Below are 18,565 nucleotides of genomic sequence, written 5' to 3' on the forward strand. Positions count from 1 at the left end.
CCACCTTCCTTTCTTTGACATTATCAGTACACTTCAAAACTACAGGGTTTATATACTTATCATTTTGAACATGCACTGAATCTGTTCTCTTCTTTGCCTTAAGTTTCTGTGTTATTTTTGTTGTTCTTGTTCTCGTTTTTTATTCTTGTGGACGTTGCCCTGCTTCTGCGTTTCCCTTTGTACTGCACCAGCGTTCTCCATCCTTCGCCGTGTGATGCCGCCGTGTGAGCTTGTGATGCCGTAGTTTATTTTACTTGTGCCCCCTGGTTAGAACCATCCTGGGCTGACATGAGCTGGGGCCATGCAGCACTTTAGTATTCCTTAGGACGGTAGTTCTGGGAAGCTAAAAGAAAGTAGTTGCTGAATACAGAGTGCCTGAGGTGATAAAGACATGTTTAGGCTCTGTCCATCCACTGGCTTCTTACCTCTGGGATTTGAAAAATTAAAAAGTTATAAGCATAAAAAAAAATATCTTCTATTTAGGGGAGAGTTAAGATTATTTATCAGAAAGATTTGCCAAGATTAGGTTAACTCTCAGTTACCTACGTGGTTTTTTTTGGTTTTTTTGTTTTGTTTTGTTCTGTTTTTTACTATCCCATTTTTCTGAGTTTTTTTCCCTCTCCTCTCTTCTGGCCGTCCATGTTTTTTGATTTGCTAGTATATCAAGCCTGTTTATCTTAAGTTAGACATATGGAAGGAAAAGAAGGAAAATCTAAGTCTCTTTAGTGGTGTTCTTTGATAGCAGCTCTTGTTCAGTTAGGGGAGACAGTGACAGTATAGACAAAAATTGATTTTTAAACTATGAGTAAGGCGTCTTAGTCCATTCGGGCTGCAATAATAAAATACCACAGACTAGGTGGCTTATAAACAACAGAAGTTTATTGCTCACAGTTCCAGGCTGGGAGGTCTAAGCTCAAGGCACCAGCATGACTGCCTTCTGGTGAGGGCCCTCTTCCTGGTTCATAGCTAGTGCCTGCTCAGTGTGTCCTCCCATGGTGGCAGGGGCTAGAGGTCTCTCTGGAGCCTCCTTTATAAGGCACTAATCCCACTCATGAGGGTTCCACCCTCATGACCTAATCGATTCCCAAAGCTCCCACCTCCTAATACCATCACCTTGGGGATTAGGATTTCAACATGTGCATTTTGGGGGCACATTCAGACAATAACATAACGTATGCCATCTTTGTCTCTTAATATGAGTTACTGAGAAGTAGTTATTTTATTAGTGTAACACTAATACTAATATTTTTAATGCAGTGAACTGCTTATCATTTTTACCTAATAGCTGTTATATTATGACAGCAATTATATATCATTAAAATATTTACTACTTTTAAATTGTTTTTAACTACAACTCTAAACTTTATCATTATATATCACATCTTCATAGTTTGCTCTTCTTCAAATAGGATTATTGCTGTTTTCAACAAAAACTTCACTGGGATTCCTGTTTCAGCAAGTAACTCCCAGTTCCTACCCTCTTAGCTGTTCTCTAAGGGCAGCTCTGAGTTCTCATACCTTTATTCCTTTTTATTTTTTATTATTAATTTTTTGATGTGGACCATTTTTTAAACTTTATTTATTTATTTATTTTTGGCTGCATTGAGTCTTTGTTGCTGTGCGTGGGCTTTCTCTAGTTGCAGTGAGCGGGGCTACTCTTCGTTGTGGTCTGCAGGCTTCTTATTGCAGTGGCTTCTCTTGTTGCTGAGCTGGGGCTCTAGGCGTGCAGGCTTCAGTAGTTGTGGCGCAGTTATTTCTGTCTAGTACTCCATGACAGAAGTATACCACAAATTATTTTTCCATTTTATCCATTGATGGATATTTGGATTGCTTTTAGTTCGGAGCTCTTACTAACAATTGCGATGAACATTGCATTCTTAAACATTAATGTGCATTCTTAAACATTTAAGAGTATAAACCCAGGAGTAAAGTTGCTAGGTTGTACTGTATGTCTGTTTTCAGATTTTACTGGGTGATGCTAAACTGGTGTGTCAGTTTGTGTAAGGGTTCCCATTCCTGCATGTCTTCACCAGTGCTGTGTATTTTTTTAAAATTTGTTATTGGAGTATAGTTGATTTACAATGCTGTGTTAGTTTCAGGTGTACAGCAAAGTGAATCAACTATACATATACACATATCCTCTCCCCTTCAGATTCTTTTCCCATATATGCCACTACAGAGCACTGAGTAGAGTTCCCTGTGCTATACAGTAGGTCCCTATTAGCTATCCACTTTCTGTATAGTAGTGTGTAGTGCTGGGTATTATTACACATTATAATTTTTGTCAGTTTGGTGAGTGTGTAGTGGTTATCTCATTGTGGTTTTAGTTTTTAATTTTGTCTTTAATAATGAGATTGAACTCCTTTTCATGTCTTTGGCCTTTTTTGTGAAGTGTCTGCTTAAGTAAGTCTTTTGTCCATTTTTCTGCTGGGTTGTCTGTCTTACTGATTTATAGGAGTTTTTGTTTCAATAATAAGGATATGAGTCTTTTGTTTTGTGGGTTACAAATAGCTTCTCTCATTTCGTGATTTCTCATTTCACTCTTTAAAATATCTTTCAATGAATAGACATTTTAGTATAATTTTGTTATGAGCAAGGCGGACTTTATTTTTTTAATTTTATTTATTTATTTTTATACAGCAGGTTCTTATTAGTTATCTGTTTTATACATACTAGTGTATATATGTCAATCCCAGTATCCCCAATTCTTCCCACCCCCCGCCCCGCTTTCCCCCCTTGGTGTCTGTACGTTTGTTCTCTATGTCTGTGTCTCTATTTCTGCCTTGCAAACGGGTTCATCTGTACCATTTTTCTAGATTCTACATATATGTGTTAATATACAATATTTGTTTTTCTCTTTCTGACTTACTTCACTTTGTATGACAGTCTCTAGGTCCATCCACGTCTCTAAAAATGACCCAATTTCATTCCTTTTTATGGCTGAGTAATATTCCATTGTATATATGTGCCACATCTTCTTTATCCATTCATCTGTCGATGGACATTTAGGTTGCTTCTATGACCTGACTGTTGTAAATAGTGCTGCTATGAACATTGGGGTGCATGTGTCTTTTTGAATTATGGTTTTCTCTGGGTATATGCCCAGTAGTGGGATTACTGGGTCATATGGTAGTTCTTTTTTTACTTTTTTAAGGAACCTCCATACTGTTCTCCATAGTGGTTGTATCAATTTATATTCCCACCAACAGTGCAAGAGGGTTCCCTTTTCTCCACACCCTCTCCAGCATTTGTTGTTTGTAGATTTTCTGATGATGCCCATTCTAAGTGGTGTGAGGTGATACCTCATTGTAGTTTTGATTTGCATTCCTCTAATAATTAGTGATGTTGAGCAGCTTTTCATGTGCTTCCTGTCCTAGACATTTTAATATAATTTTAATGTAACCGAATTTACCATCTTTTTCTTTATGATTTGTGCCTTTTGTTTCTTGTTTAAGAAATCCTTCCATCCCCTGAGGCTATAAAGATAGTCTCCTTTATTGTTTTATAAAAATCTTTGTAGTTTTACCTTTTACATTAAGTCTGTGATCCACCTGGAATTAATTTTAGGATATGATGTGAGGAAGGTGTCCTATTTAATTTTTTCCCATATGGAAAATCAGATGCACCTATGCCATTTACTGAGAAATTCATCCTTTTCTCAGTGATATACAGTGCCTACTCTTCTTTTCAGTGCACTGTTTTTAAAGCAACTTGTAAAGAAGCAGTATGTCTCAAGCCCTGTATGCCTTTGGGAATTACATAAGCAGAACAAAGGGTTGGCAGTCAAGAAGAAAATGAAAAACAGTAGAATATAATAACTAAGGAATTTGGAAGTTGTATAAAAATAGTTATGGGATGTACATTTACCTCAATATAAACATATACATGATGCTGAAAGCACAGTGTGGATGTGGGCTTTGAGGGCATCCAGGCTGGCATTGTAGGCTGGGCCTTGTTCTTAGTAAGTTTTGGGGTTTTTTTAAAACTTTAAATTTGAACATGTTACTTAATGACCCTCACTTTCCCAGATGTAAAACAAAAATAACGCTCATCTCAATGAGATAATAAATGCATGGTACTATAACACAGCACTTGACAGAGTGTCCCTTGAAAAATGGCTGTTTATTCCACAGAATTCAAAGTGCTGCACAAATGGAAAAACTGTGGCACTGAGAGAGACGAATCAGGGCAGCCCAGGATACTTGGCTCTCCAGGGTCCTTGCCACTCAGCTGCGTGGCCGCGTTGCTCGTTTCTAAGTACCCTGAACAAATTTACTCATAGTTCAGAATTATTATTTATTGGTTGTCATCCAACTTGGTAAGAAAGGCCTTATTTTATTCGTAGTGTGACATTCCGGATGATTCAGAATGAATCTAGGTTATGTTCTTAGTTCATTCCGTATGATTCAGAATGAATCTAGGTTATGTTCTTAGTTCATTCCTATGACTTAGCATTAAGACAGATTAACTAACAAAAATTCTGAGGGGAAATTATACCACTTCTAGTCTAGAGTAATTACATGTGATGTAGTTTTCCCTCAGATAAAAGTTGCATAGTACTTGGATGACATTATATGGATGCTGCAGACCACCTTTTCCTTCTTTGAAATGTTTTTCTCCTCTCTCAGCTTTCTTTTTATATATTTCTCTCTCCCTTTTGCTCCTTTTTCTTTCTATTCCTGCACCTAAAGCATAGGAAGTACCTATGGGTGTTTCCTAAGCCTTGATTCCCAGCCATCCTTTTTTCTCTACTTATTCTTTCAAAAAACTTGTATCCGTTCATTACTACAACTCATTTCATCAGAACATCTTCACTTGAATTTCTTCTCACCTTCTTAAACTCAATCCATGACCAAAAAAAAATTTTTTTCTTCCCAAATCAACTACTCTCTACTTTTCACTCCTTTTCATCCCATGTATTATTATCTGTCCTCAAGTACTGTCCAGTCTTTTTTCAAAATAATTTTTGAGTTGTCTTTCTCATTTTCACTATTTCTACTTTCTCACAGGCCTTCTACTTCACGTCACACTTAATCTAGTCTTGCTTTCAGGTTAATTTTACTGCATCTGCCTGCACCAGAAGTTCTAACGACTCATTACTGTAAGAGTGGTTCTCAAACCTCTTTGGAAACAGTTGTTTTATCTGTTTACATTCAGATGTCTAAGTTATTTCCAGGAGACCCAGTAGGTCTGAAGTAAGGTTTGTGGATCACTCTAAGTACATTGGTGATTCTGATGTACACACAGGGTTGAAAATCAATGGTTGGAAGAGGACAGGGGATGGGATGGGTAGTGCTTATGATTAGATGTAATTATTAAGATAGCAGTTTTCTGTTTGGGTGGTGGGTTCAGGGGTGCTCACTGCATAACTAAAAATAAGTAACTACTTCTGGAAGAAAGCATAGGGGTAAATCTTTGTGACCTTGGGTGAGGCAATGATTTCTCAGATATGACACCGAGAGCATAAGTTACAAAAGAAAATCTAGATAAATTGGACTTCATCAAAATTGAAAACTTTTGTGCATCAAAGGACACTATCAAGAAAGTGAACAGATAATCCACGGAATGGGAGAAAATATTTGCAAATCATATCAACGGACTTGTATCCAGGGAATATAAATAACTCTTACAACTCAATAATAAAAAGTTAACCCAATTAAAAAATGGGCAAAAGATTTTTTTTTTAAATAAATTTATTTATTTATTTATTTATTTTTGGCTGTGTTGGGTCTTCGTTTCTGTGCGAGGGCTTTCTCCAGTTGCGGAGAGCGGGGGCCACTCTTCATCGCGATGCGCGGGCCTCTCACTGTCGCGGCCTCTCCCGTTGCGGAGCACAGGCTCCAGATGCGCAGGCTCGGTAGTTGTGGCTCACGGGCTTAGCTGCTCCGCGGCATGTGGGATCTTCCCAGCCCAGGGCTCGAACCCATGTCCCCTGCATTGGCCGGCAGATTCTCAACCACTGCGCCACCAGGGAAGCCCAAGGGCAAAAGATTTGAATAGACATTTGTCCAAAGAAGATATACAAATGGCCAATTAGCACATGAAATGATGCTCAACATCATTAGCCATAAGGGAAATGCAAATTAAAACCAATCCCCCACCCAGGATAGCTGTAATTTAAAAAATATAAAAAGATAGTAATAAGTGTTGGGAAGGGGCTTCCCTAGTGGCACAGTGGTTAAGAATCCGCCTGCCAACACAGGGGACACAGATTTGAGCCCTGGTCCAGGAAGATCCCACATGCCTCGGAGCAACTAAGCCCATGCACCACAACTACTGAAGCCCATAGGCCTAGAGCCTGTGCTCCGCAACAAGAGAAGCCACCACAATGAGAAGCCCGCACACCTCAACAAAGAGTAGCCCCCGCTTGCCACAACTAGAGAAAGCCCGCGTGCAGCAGCGAAGACCCAATGCAGCCAAAAATTAAAAAAAAAAAAAGTGTTGGGAAGGATGTGGATAAATTGGAACTCTTGTACATTGTTGATGGGAATGTAAAGTGTTGCAGCCACTTCAGATAACGGTTTGTGCAGGTCCTGAGAAGACCAAACATGGAGTTACCATATGACCCAGCAGTTCCACTACTAGGTATATACCCAAGAGAAATGAAAACATACATCCACAAAAAAACTTATGTGAATGTTCATAGCAACATTATTCATAGTACCAAAAAAAAAAAGAATCAACCTAAATATCCATCAACTGATGAATGGATACATAAAATGTGGTGTGTCCATACCATGGAATATTATTCAGCAATAAAAAAAGAATGAACTAGTGATAGATGCTACAATGTGTATGAACCTTGAAAACACTATGCTAATTGAAAGAAGCCAGTCACAAAAGACCACATATTGTATGATTCCTTTTATATGAAATGTCCAGAATAGTCAAATCCATAGAGACGGAAAGTTGATTAGTGATTGTCTAGGGCGGAGGCATTGGTGGGAGAGTTGAGGGGGGAGAAATGGAGAGTGACTGCTAATTGGTACAGGGTTTCTTTTTAGGTTGATGAAAATGTTCTAAGATTGATTGAGGTAATGGTGTACAACTCTATGAATACACTAAAAACCACTGAAAGTACACTTTAAATGGGTGAATTTTATATAATAAGGCTATAGAAGAAAAGTCTAAATAAAAGCAGGCCGCATGTGGAGCAATGGTGAGAGTGTGCCAGGAACCAAAGATTATAATTAATTCATAATCAAATTCTTTGTATCTGAAATCTAATAAAATTCATAAATTTGGGGAAAATAGAAGAAAAGGAAAGAAAGAAAAGTCCACATGGTGAAATCTAGGGTCCTTGTTCTATCATTTAAAGCTATATTTTGTCTGGCCTGTTGCTACTGTGTAACGTTATTTTTTGCCATATACCTCTGGTGAACCCTACATCATACCCAGGGCAGTTTCTTTATTGTTGCTTCAACTTAGCACACTAGTTCCAAGTGATCTGCCTTTACTCTGCTTTTGCCCAGCCACCACTTAGAAAACCCTTTCCATATCCCCCTCTGCTTCTCCAGCTCCAATCCACTCACCTTAAGTTCTGCTTTCTTTTTAAGTCCTTCCATAGGAACATATCTTTTCTGCCTTTGGTTCTTTCATAGGAACCAACACATTGCTCTACTGATTGGAAGGGTTCCAGAAATACATGTTAAATACATGAGTGAAGATAATGGAGGAACTTAAAGACCATGAAAGAGACATTAGGAATAAGAAGCTTTAGTAAAGACTGAAAGACATTTGGCTCAGCTGCTGAGCCAAAATAAGATGAACAAGTCCATTCCAACAAGTGTCATAGCAAGCATGGCAAAACAAATTTTGCTTAAATGTGCAACACTTTAGGGTTAGGAGTAAGAACAATACTTGGAATGATTAGAGGAGACCCCATGACAGGTTTACAAGACTAAAGGGTTTTTGCTTGCTCTGTAATAGGAAATAGGAGCGAGCTGCTGGTGGGGGGTTTCTTGTTGAATCTTACTGAAATCTTGCTCTCGGTCATTGGGTCTAGCTGTTGAACGCAGCTGTGTGGCTGTAACATGCTGTGGAAGCAGGTGTTTCCCCCGATGTGGCATCTCGAGATGTCAGGCTCTGATCATGTCATTCATTCTTGCACACTCATTTCTCATATAAACACCTAATAGCAATCTAAGCCTATAACCATCGCTGAAGATGGTTTCCTTTAATATTGTTTCCTTTGTAAAGGTTTCCTGTTTGGTAGATTAAAAAACAAGCTCGTGCCATGAAGTCTGCCCGAGCAGACTTCTCCTGCCCGAGCAGTCTTCTCCTGCCCGACAGAGTAAAAGCATAGAAAGGTTACTAATTGTAGATAGAGCATTCATTGTTCAAAATGACAGATTTCCTATATACTTTAAGCTGTTTATTAGGAAGTTTTAAAATCAAGTGGTTTTAGGGCTTCCCTGGTGGCCCAGTGGTTAAGAATCCGCCTGCCAATGCAGGAGACACGGGTTCGAGCCCTGGTCCGGGAAGATCCCACATGCCATGGAGCAACTAAGCCCGTGCGCCACAACTACTGAGCCTGCGCTCTAGAGCCTTCGAGCCACAGCTACTGAAGCCCGCGAGCCGAGAGCCCGTGCTCCGCAACAAGAGAAGCCACCGCAATGAGAAGCCCGTGCACCGCAACGAAGACCCAACGCAGCCAAAAATAAATAAATAAATTTATTAAAAAAAAAAAAAAATCAAGTGGTTTTAATTCATTGCCTGCCCTGTTGCATTCTCCATTCAAAACACAAGCAGAATACTCCATGACTCTTCTGGACTTTGCTCTCCAGTCACACCAGTGTCAGAGTCCATTAGTTATTACAGACTCCATCAGCATGTCTTCCTCGCTGTGCAGAGAAGGCTAGTCGTGGGAAAGGACCTGGTGCAGGTCTTTGCCGACCAATTAAAAGATATATCAAGAGCCCTCTTTCTAGATAATTCCCAAAGATACCTGCTCTGCTGAATCTCATTTGTTGGGATTTTTAGCAACCTATCCCCAGTCTCTTAAGAAAAACAGGTTTCAGTGCATGCAGACTTTAACTTATAAATTAAAAGTACTGGGTTTCAAAAGTTGTAGGTTAGTTGGTAGGGCTTTAATTGCAGTTGCATTCATAGTCAACATTTGTTAAGTACCTACTGTGTTTAAATTAAACAGTATGCTAGGTAATGTGAGAGAGTCAGAGTTGAAACAGGTATTTTTAAGGAACTAGGGAGAGAGGGGGTAGACCTCTACTAGAGAGAGAGGATATTTTTAAGGAGCTAGAAGAATAGGATATTTATATATGTAAATACCCCAAATAAAGGAGGAATACAAAGTAATAAGGGAGTGCAGAGAAGGTAGGTGGAGGACATTTCTTATAGGAGATTCAGGAAGACTTGGCAGAAGAGGCATTTATTTTGCATTGATGAACGAGAGTATTGGATTTCTCTCCTTGAAGTAGCTATAGTGATTCTGATGATGGCTCTGACCTCTAAGCCCCTTGTGATCATTAAGTTTTTTACAACCTTAGGAGGGCTGGCTGGGAGGTGGAGGCTCTAGTAGCTGACCAGCTGCCAGTCAGTATGAAAAGGCTCCAGTAGCCAGGAGGTGACAAGAGGATTGGCCCAGTGATTTTATTGCAGTTTTATTGCAGTTTAATTTAGTGACCCTTTCTTGAGTCCCTGCTATGTATGAAAACACTGTGTGGAGACTAAAATAAATAAAATGATATCCCTCCCATCTACTAACTAGTGGAAGGTATAAACACATAATACAACTAAGTATAGCATGAGGCAGAGTTGTAATTGGGCTGTAGAGGTATAAGCAAAGGGCCATGGAAGCACAGAGGAGGAAGCCACTGGCATGGTATTTTGTGGTGGGAGTCAGTTAAGGCTTCATACAGGAAGTAATATTTGACTGGGCCTTGAAAATGAGTGCTCTTTCAAATGTGGCAAGGAAGAGAAAAAGCATGGCACAGAGTAAGTAGCATAAGAGAGGCACATGAACACAGGCTGTGCATAGTCTAGTGATGCTAGAAAGGTTGGGTGGAGCTGGGTCATGAGGACCTCAAGTGACAATGCTAACAGAGCTAGACTGTTCTGTAAGCAGAAGGGAGCCACCGAATGTTTTCAAGCAAGGAGGCAGCACGATGTGATTTGTGTCACGTTCACTGTGCTATGAATGGGTGGCTTAGAGGGAAATGAAATAGAGGGTAGTAAGCAAGAGCATCGGTCGAGGTCAGAGATAATAAGAGTATGAACTGAGGTGGGAGGAATGGAAATGGAAAGAAGGAGATAGGTTCAAGACACACTTACAGGGTAGAAGCAGTAAAAGCTGTACCTCCAGTTTGAAATGGAGATGAGAAGGAGCAAGGAACGAAGACGGCAGTGCTCCTAGTGGCGCAAAGGTAGTGCCATGAATGAGCATGGGAACGTTGCTGGAAGAGCAGATTTGATTTTGGAAAATGGGGAGTTTGAGATGTTTCTTCCCAGGCAAGTACTGGAAGTTCATGTCAGGAACTTAAGCGTGGTACCAGGGCCAAAGATATGAATTTGGAGAATCATTACCAAACAAATGAGAGTGGAAGCTGTGGGACCAGAAGAGCTGGCCCTGAGAAAATACAGGGCGAGGAGCGATAGTCAAAATCAGCACATGGTTTACTAGAAAACACCTTCTGGAGAAGGTAGGAAGAAGAAAAGCAAATAGCAGAAGGAGGCAGAGTTGTCAACGAGAGTAAAACTAGGAAAGGGAGGAGAGTTTCCGAGAGTAGGGAGGTGCCCAGAGTCTTCAGCTGCTGGGACTGTGGGAATGTGGTAGGCCTGGGGGCAGGAGGGAGCTCTAGCCTGTCATACCTGTGCGTTGTTCATCTAAATATCTCTGTGCATAAAAGTATTTATAAGTCAGCGAGACTCTATCCTTTGCCTGCCATCCTTGTTCATTTTCTTAGTATTCCTCCCCAAACCGCACCCCTCCTATCTCCCGTCAACTCTCTCTTCAAACTGTGGGAGGGGGAGAAACGAAGGGGGGAAGTTGAAGCACAAAAGGAGTTGAAGTTAAAATGTAAGTGTTCATGGTTTGTTTGTAAAGAAGTTGCATATTCTTTATTTTGAATAAGCCACCTTAATGATAATAAAGTCACTTTGTCTAATTTTTAAGTTCACTATATCTCTAGTGGTCATAAATGTGTTTGTCATAAGTAAAAATAATCTGAAAATCCTGGGTCCAGGTGAGTAGACTTAACATGTATTTACTGATTCTGATGTGGTCTTAATATCAATCATTATCCAATTTTATTTTTGTTCTTAAAGAAATAAATTCCACTCACCTCACTCAGTCCAGATTTATGAAGGAAACGGTGCTGGTTTTGCTGACGTAAACCAATCATATTTACTTTTAGTTAACCATATGTCTTTTGCATTCCAGCCCATCTGTATCTCTATTTCACTATTACTTTAAATTTAAGCGGCTGGTTATATAATTTCTAAAGGTTCTCTTTTCATGTTTGATATTCAGACTTAAGGATCCAGAACCTTTATTCTATTGACTAGAAACTAGTATTCACTGGGTAAAGATAACATGAGTTATGTCCATTTGTCTTTCTAGATTTTGGCTTCAGTAACCTCTTCACTCCTGGGCAGCTGCTAAAGACCTGGTGTGGCAGCCCTCCCTATGCTGCACCTGAACTCTTTGAAGGAAAGGAATATGACGGGCCCAAAGTGGACATCTGGGTACGTGACTGCCTTCTCTTATACCCCATAGCATTAGTTACCCTTGATTGATGACAGCCGTCCTCATCCTGGACAACACGTAGTACTGCACTAGAATTGATCACCTGTTCTTTGAATTCCCAATTCTTTGTGCAGTCTGTTCTTCAACCTTTGTCTTATGGACTGAGCCACAGAGTTCAACCTCCCCCTTTGCATCTGCAAAAAAAAAAAAAAAAATCCCTAGGGCAAGCTTGGATGGGTACCCTTGCCAAGAACAGAAATTCTTTCTGTTGTTGCCACTTGCCTTCTCCCTAGGATGAGTACTGAGAGAAATTCTAGTTATGTTCCCAAAAAGTAATGTCTGGAAGCAAAGAAGAATGCTGACTATTCTAAAGATGATTGGCCTTGACAGTGCCCCATATTATTTCTCATAAAAAAAGAAGAAAAAGTTTGTTCCATTATCTCGTGCATGACTCACCATTATCTTCATACACATACTATAATGGCCTTTTTTGTTTCCTCTGATGTGATTAATTGTACGTACTCTGTTTGGGATGCAGAGCCTCGGAGTCGTCCTCTATGTGCTTGTGTGTGGTGCCCTGCCATTTGATGGGAGCACACTGCAGAATCTGCGGGCCCGGGTGTTGAGTGGAAAGTTCCGCATCCCATTTTTTATGTCCACAGGTAAGGGAGTTGCCATCACACAGCTGTGACTGGGTTCATGGAACATTAGACATGCTAAGTTATCCCAGGAATTGAGTGGCAGAGTATAAATTGCCCATTTAACCACCTTTTTTGGCTCCAGTTTGCTGAATTGACACCTCCAGAGGCAAGGTTCTATAGGAACAGAGCATCTAGGCTCTGGCATCAGATAACCCTCCTGAGTTTGGCTCTGGGCTCTACATAGGACTGCTAGTGTGGTGTGGCAGATTACTAAGTCTTTCTGAGCTTCAGTTTCCTCGTCAATAAATGGCTGACAGTTTTGTGAGGGCTGCTACTATGAGAACTAAATTAAATAATGTGTGTAAAGTTAGTAGGTCCATCGCATAGTAGCAGTAGTCGTAGTCGTTTCACCCCTGTCTTCACCTCATCTCTCACCCTTTTTCAGGATGATATTTCTATTTACTGGGGCCCCATTGAGGTGTGGTAATAAATGCCAAGGATAAAGCAGGCTTTGCATCTTAATCTTGCTGCTACTACATTTCCTGCTTCTATGACATTTATCCCCCAGACTCAAAAAGTGCTTTTTAAATGAGTGGGCAATAGGGTAAGTAGCTCTTAGAAGAATTTAACACTGAAAACAGACACCAGACTCCCAGAATCTACAGTGTTTCATCACCATCTGTATGCACGTAAGAAAAGAACATTTTGGAGACAATGCTGTAAGCAATCTATTTAGTTTTGCTTAATCATGATTTCACTTTAAGGAACAACATACAGAGGGTATGTCCACTGGGTTGGCAACACAGTATAAGCACGTGGGAATTACGTTTTAGAATAAATGAGAATTGCATCTAGAATAAATTTCAGAAATTTTATTTCTAAAATGCATTTTAGAAAAAAGCTGTGAGAAAAATAAAATAGAGAAGGGGGGTTAGGGATGGTGGGTGGGTGGTTATTTGGAAAGGTATGTCAGGGAACCCCTTCCCTGAGAAGTCAGCATTTCAGCGAAGGCTTGAAGAAGGCAAGGGCGTGAGCCGTGCGGTCTGAGGAAGAGCTTTCCCGGCTGAGGGGACGGCAGGTGGAAAGGCCCCAGTGAGGGAGCACAGACGGAAGCCTCTGTGCTGGAAAGGAATGAGTGAGGGGACAGGGCAGGTGCCGCCAGAGAGGCAACAGAGAGCTCACTTTGAGGGCTTAGTCAGTCAGTGTAAAGGCCTTTTTCACTCGGAGTGAAATGCAAAGGATCAGGATTTTAACAGAGGAATGATATTATCTGACTTTTCGTTTTTTTCTAACATTTATTATGAATATTTTCAAACATGCAAAAATATCTAAAGAACTTTACGGTGACTTCTGTTTTTTAAAAAAGTCACTTTGGCAGCTCTGTTGGTTGAAAGGTTCAAGGGCTGAAGGAGGGAGACCAGTTAGTAGGAGACTTTTGCAATAATCCAGATGAGAGATATTGGTGGCTAGTTCCCAGACTGGGGTGTAGAGGTGGGGATGGTAAGAAGTCGTCAGATTCAAGAGATAATACAGGGGCTTCCCTGGCAGTCCACTGAGTAAGACTCCACGCTCCCAATGCAGGGGGCCCAGATTCGATCCCTGGTCGGGGAACTAGATCCCGCATGCCGCAACTGAGAGTTTGCATGCTGCAGCGAAGATCCCTCGTGCCACAACTAAGACCTGGCACAGCCTAAACAAATAAATAAATACATAAATATTAAAAAAAGAGAGAGAGAGAGATAGTATGTACTGTGTGGCAGGCTCTGTTTCAAGCATTTTGCAAACATTAACTCATTTAATTACTTTAACAACCCTGTAAGATACATGGGACTATTACCCCCATTTTATAGGTGATAAAACTGAAGCCAGGAGATATTTAGCAATTTTCCCAAGATAACACAGCTACTAAGTGACTAAACTAGAATTTGAGCCTAGGCAGTCTGGCTCCAACAACATATATGTGGGATTTGATGTGAGAGAAAAAGTAATTATTAAATTAATAATCCAGGGGTTTTGGCTTGAGCAACTGGAAGGATGGATTTACTGCTAACAGAGATGGGAATGGAGAGATATTTTAGATGTGTTAGTTTGAGATGCCCATTAGACATCTAAGTTGAGATATTGTACAGGCAGTTGAATATAGGACTGTAGCTTAGTTGGGAGTGCTGGGCTAGCGATACACATTTGGGAATGATCAGTGTATAGATAATACAGTATTTTAAGCTCTGAGATAAGGTCACTTTTTAGGCCATGATTGCAGAGAAGAGGTCTAAGGATTAATCTCTGGGACACACTAATATTCAGAGATCAGGAACGTGAAGAGGGATCAGCATTGGAATGGCTAGTAAGGTAAGCCAGAGAGTCCTCTGTCCCAGAAGACAAGTGAAGAGAATGTTTCAAGGAGGAGGGAATGAGGAACTGTGTGGGGTGCTGCTAATAGGTCAGATGACTGAGAACTTGTTGGAGGACGGAGGGAACGGAAAGCACCCATTGAACTGAGAAGGCATCTTGAGACCAACAAACAAGGTAGGCAGCCCCAGGTGATCAATGGGTCAGTTTATTATAGGGTAACTTACTCACAGAGTAAGTAGGATCCGGCGGACAACCATCCAGGAACATTCACAACGGTACTGTGCACTGCCAAGGGGACAATTTTATAGTTAACCTAAGGGGGGTGGGTATGTGCTTGGAAACAGTAAGTGCATTCCTAAGTCAATATTTATTAATGGGTAGCTAGTCTATTAATGGGCACCAGGAATATGTCAGCAAAGGTCTTCATCATTGTTTGGAGACCACCAGAGCACAGAGGCCACCTGGACCTAATGATCATGAGACAATGTCTATTAACTACAGAGTCCTTGATGACAGAGAAGTGACTTACAGTCCTAGGTAGGGTCAGTGGAAGGACAGGAGGCATGGTAGGAGCCCAAAATGTCATCAGTTATGCTAACAGCCATACAGAACTGAATATCGGATTTAAAGGTTTGGAGATCACTGATGATCCTGAAGTACAGTTTTGGTGGAGGAGCAGGAGGAAAACCCTAACTCATGTAGATGCAACCGAAAAGGAATAGAAGGGAAGTGGAGAAAGGAAATAGACGCAGCTCTTTCCAGTTGTACTCTGGAAGGAAGCAGAGAAGGGGTGTAGTGGATTGTTCTGGCCGGAGTCACCAGTGATCTTGTCATAATCTATTGGATATCCTCGGTCTTTATCTTAATGACTGCCCAGCAGTATTTAGCGCTAAATGCTAAAAGTTCACCACTCCTTTCTTTCTTTTTTTAAATATAAACTTTATTTTTTAGAGCAGTTTTGGGTTCGTAGCAAAATTAAGCAGAAAGTACAGAGAGCTCCCGTATACGTCCTGTCCCCTCACACCCATAGCCTCCTCCACTGTCAGTATCCGGCACCAAAGTAGAACATTTGTTACGGTCCATCAACCTGCAGCGACACTACACTGGATTACCATCTAAAGTCCATAGTTTACTAGGGCTCGCTTTTGGTGTTGTACATTCCGAGGGTTTGGACAAATACATAATGACATGTATCCACCATTATAGTATCATTCAGAGCAGTTTCACTGCCCTAAGAATCCTCTGTGCCTATTCATCCCTCCCGCTCCCTTAACCTCTGGCAATCAATGATCATTTTACTGTCTCCACAGTTTCGCCTTTTCCAGAATGTCATATAGTTGGAATCATACATTATGTAGCCTTTTCAGATTGGCTTCTTTCACTTAGTAATATGCATATAAGGTTCCTCTATGTCTTTTCGTGGATTAATAGCTCACTTCTTTTTAATGCTCAATAATACTCCATTGTCTGGATGTACCACAGTTTACTTATCCATTCACCTGCAGATGGACATCTTGGTTGTTTCCAGGTTTTGGCAATAATGAACAAAGCTGTTATAAATATCCGTGTGCAGGTTTTTGTGTGGATATAAGTTTTTAACTCATCTGACTAAATACCAGGGGGTATGATTGCTGGATTATACCATAAGAGTATGTTTAGTTTTGTAAGAAACCACCAAAGTGTCTTTCAAAGTGGTTGTACCATTTTGCATCTCCACCAGCATTTGGTATTGTCAGTGCTTTGGATTTTTGCCTTTCTAATAGATGTGAAGTGGTATCTTGTTATTTTAATTTGTAATCCGTGATGATGTATGATAGTTAACATTTCATATGCATGTTTACTATCTGTATATCTTCTTTGGTGACATGTCTAAATGTTTTGCCCATTTAAAAAATTTTATTTATTTATTTATTTATTTATTTGGCTGTGCCGGGTCTTAGTTGCGGCATGGGAACTCTTAATTGCGGTACGGGAACTCTTAGTTGTGGCACGTGGGATCTAGTTCCCCGACTAGGGGATCGAACCCAGGCCCCTCCTGCATTGGGAATGGGGAGTCTTAGCCACTGGACCACCGGGGAAGTCCCTTGCCCATTTTTAAATTTGGTTGTTTGTTTTCTTATTGTTGAGTCACTCCTTACTTTTTAAAACACTTTTTTTTCCATTGCTTCTCAGATGCCACGTTCTCCAGTTTTCCTCCTGTCTCTCTGAGTACACCTTGTTTGCCAGATTTCTCTTTCTCTGTTCATCCTTTAAATCTTTTCTTCTTGCATCTTATTCACTGCCGTGGCTCCAGGGAACACAGTGATGTTCAGTCCCCAGTTAACACTTGGGTAACTCTCTGGCCCAGACCTCTCCTCTGGGATGAGAGGCTATACATCCAACCAGTTGCTACCAGTCAACTTTACTTGTATGTCTTGAATTCACATCAATGGGAACATTTTCAAAACTGAATTTAATCCCTCCCTAGAATTGCTCCATTCTGTGTTCCCTATCTTAGCGAATGGTGTCACCGTCTGACCAAGAAGCTAGCCTTGATTCCTCCTCTCTTACCATCACCACAGCCGCTCACTTACCAAATCCTGTAGATTCAACCCTCCATTCCTGTAGACGCTTCTGTAGTGGCTCTTGCCTGGATTAAATAATAGCCAATTAAATGGACGCCTGGCTCCAGCCTTATCCCTCTCTAATGCGTTCTCCACACGGCTGCATGAGTAATGTTTCTAAACTACATATGACAAAACACACACACACACACACACACACACAAATTTGGTTATATCATTTTCCGGCTTAAACTTTTCAATGGTTTACCATTGCCTCTAGGCTGAAGTTTGTTCCTTAATGTGGCTAGAGCACTGACTTCATTTTTGACCATGACCATAGTAAAAGATACATTTTATACAGTGACCTAGAAAATACATATATACATACAATTGAACAAAAGTTTTTTTTAAAAAGCAAAACTTGTCTTTACTAGGTACAGTGCACTCTAATACATTTTATTCTATTACATTAAAAATGCTAATTATAACTTACTGAATTGATCTCATGACTGCTTTTTGAAAAACAGTGACATAGTAATACTTCTGTGACCTGGCTCGTGCCTATCTCTGCAGCCCCTGATCCCATTCTACATCTAGTCGCCCTAATTTCCTTCTGGTTCCCTGAACGAGTGATACTCTCTGGAGCAACTCCCTCTGCCTGGGGTACTTCTTCCTCCCCCTACCCTACCCCATGCCACCCACTCCTGTATTCTAGAGCAAGAAATTAGATGTGATAAAAATAAGAATCTAGATAATTTCTACCAGTTTTTCTTTTATCATAGGACTTCCCAAACATTTCATTGTAATTGTTTCTTTCGTTATATATCTTCCATACCAGACTGTGAGCTTAGAGAAAGTAAAGACAAAATGTGGGGTTTTTTTCACAGTTGTCTCTAGCCTAGCAGAGTATCTGGCATGTAGTAGGATTTAGTAAACAGTATGTAGATGGTAAATAGGATCCTGCTTAAAACCCTCCAGTCGCTTTCATTTACACTTAGAAAACAATTCCAAAAGTCATTATTATTATGGCCTACAAGGCACGCTGTGGTTGGCCCCTCTCTTTAATCTCATTTCCTGCTTCTCTTCCCTTTAGGCCCCGAGCTCCAGTTACAGAGGCGTCCTTGCTGTTTCTCAGACTTTCCAAGTGCACGCATTCCTGTTTCCTCAGATAACATGGCTTCCTCACCTAACTTGAGGTTTCTGCTTAAATGTCCCCCCAGAGAGGCCTCTCCCGATACCCCCGTCATTCTCGTTCCATAACTCTGCTTCACGGTTTTTCATGGCACTTACCACTACCTGACATTATTTGTTTACTGTGTCCCCAC

General features: G+C 40.6%; 1 protein-coding gene across 6 annotated transcripts in view; it reads left to right on the forward strand.

Annotated features, from left to right (window-relative positions):
• Window positions 1-18,565, forward strand: part of SIK3 (SIK family kinase 3) — a 250,357-nt gene that overhangs the window by 187,541 nt on the left and 44,251 nt on the right. For 5 of the 6 annotated variants that reach the window (XM_061203636.1, XM_061203638.1, XM_061203637.1 and 2 more), the window contains exons 5-6: window positions 11,579-11,703; window positions 12,243-12,366. In XM_061203636.1, coding sequence (XP_061059619.1) covers window positions 11,579-11,703; window positions 12,243-12,366 — 249 coding nt within the window. Of the gene's footprint in view, window positions 1-8,453; window positions 8,532-11,578; window positions 11,704-12,242; window positions 12,367-18,565 lie in introns of those variants that run through there. The other variant, XM_061203641.1, reaches the window with a different exon arrangement.

The sequence above is a fragment of the Eubalaena glacialis genome, chromosome 10, assembly GCF_028564815.1.
Source record: "Eubalaena glacialis isolate mEubGla1 chromosome 10, mEubGla1.1.hap2.+ XY, whole genome shotgun sequence".
NCBI classification, from domain to species: Eukaryota; Metazoa; Chordata; class Mammalia; order Artiodactyla; family Balaenidae; genus Eubalaena; species Eubalaena glacialis.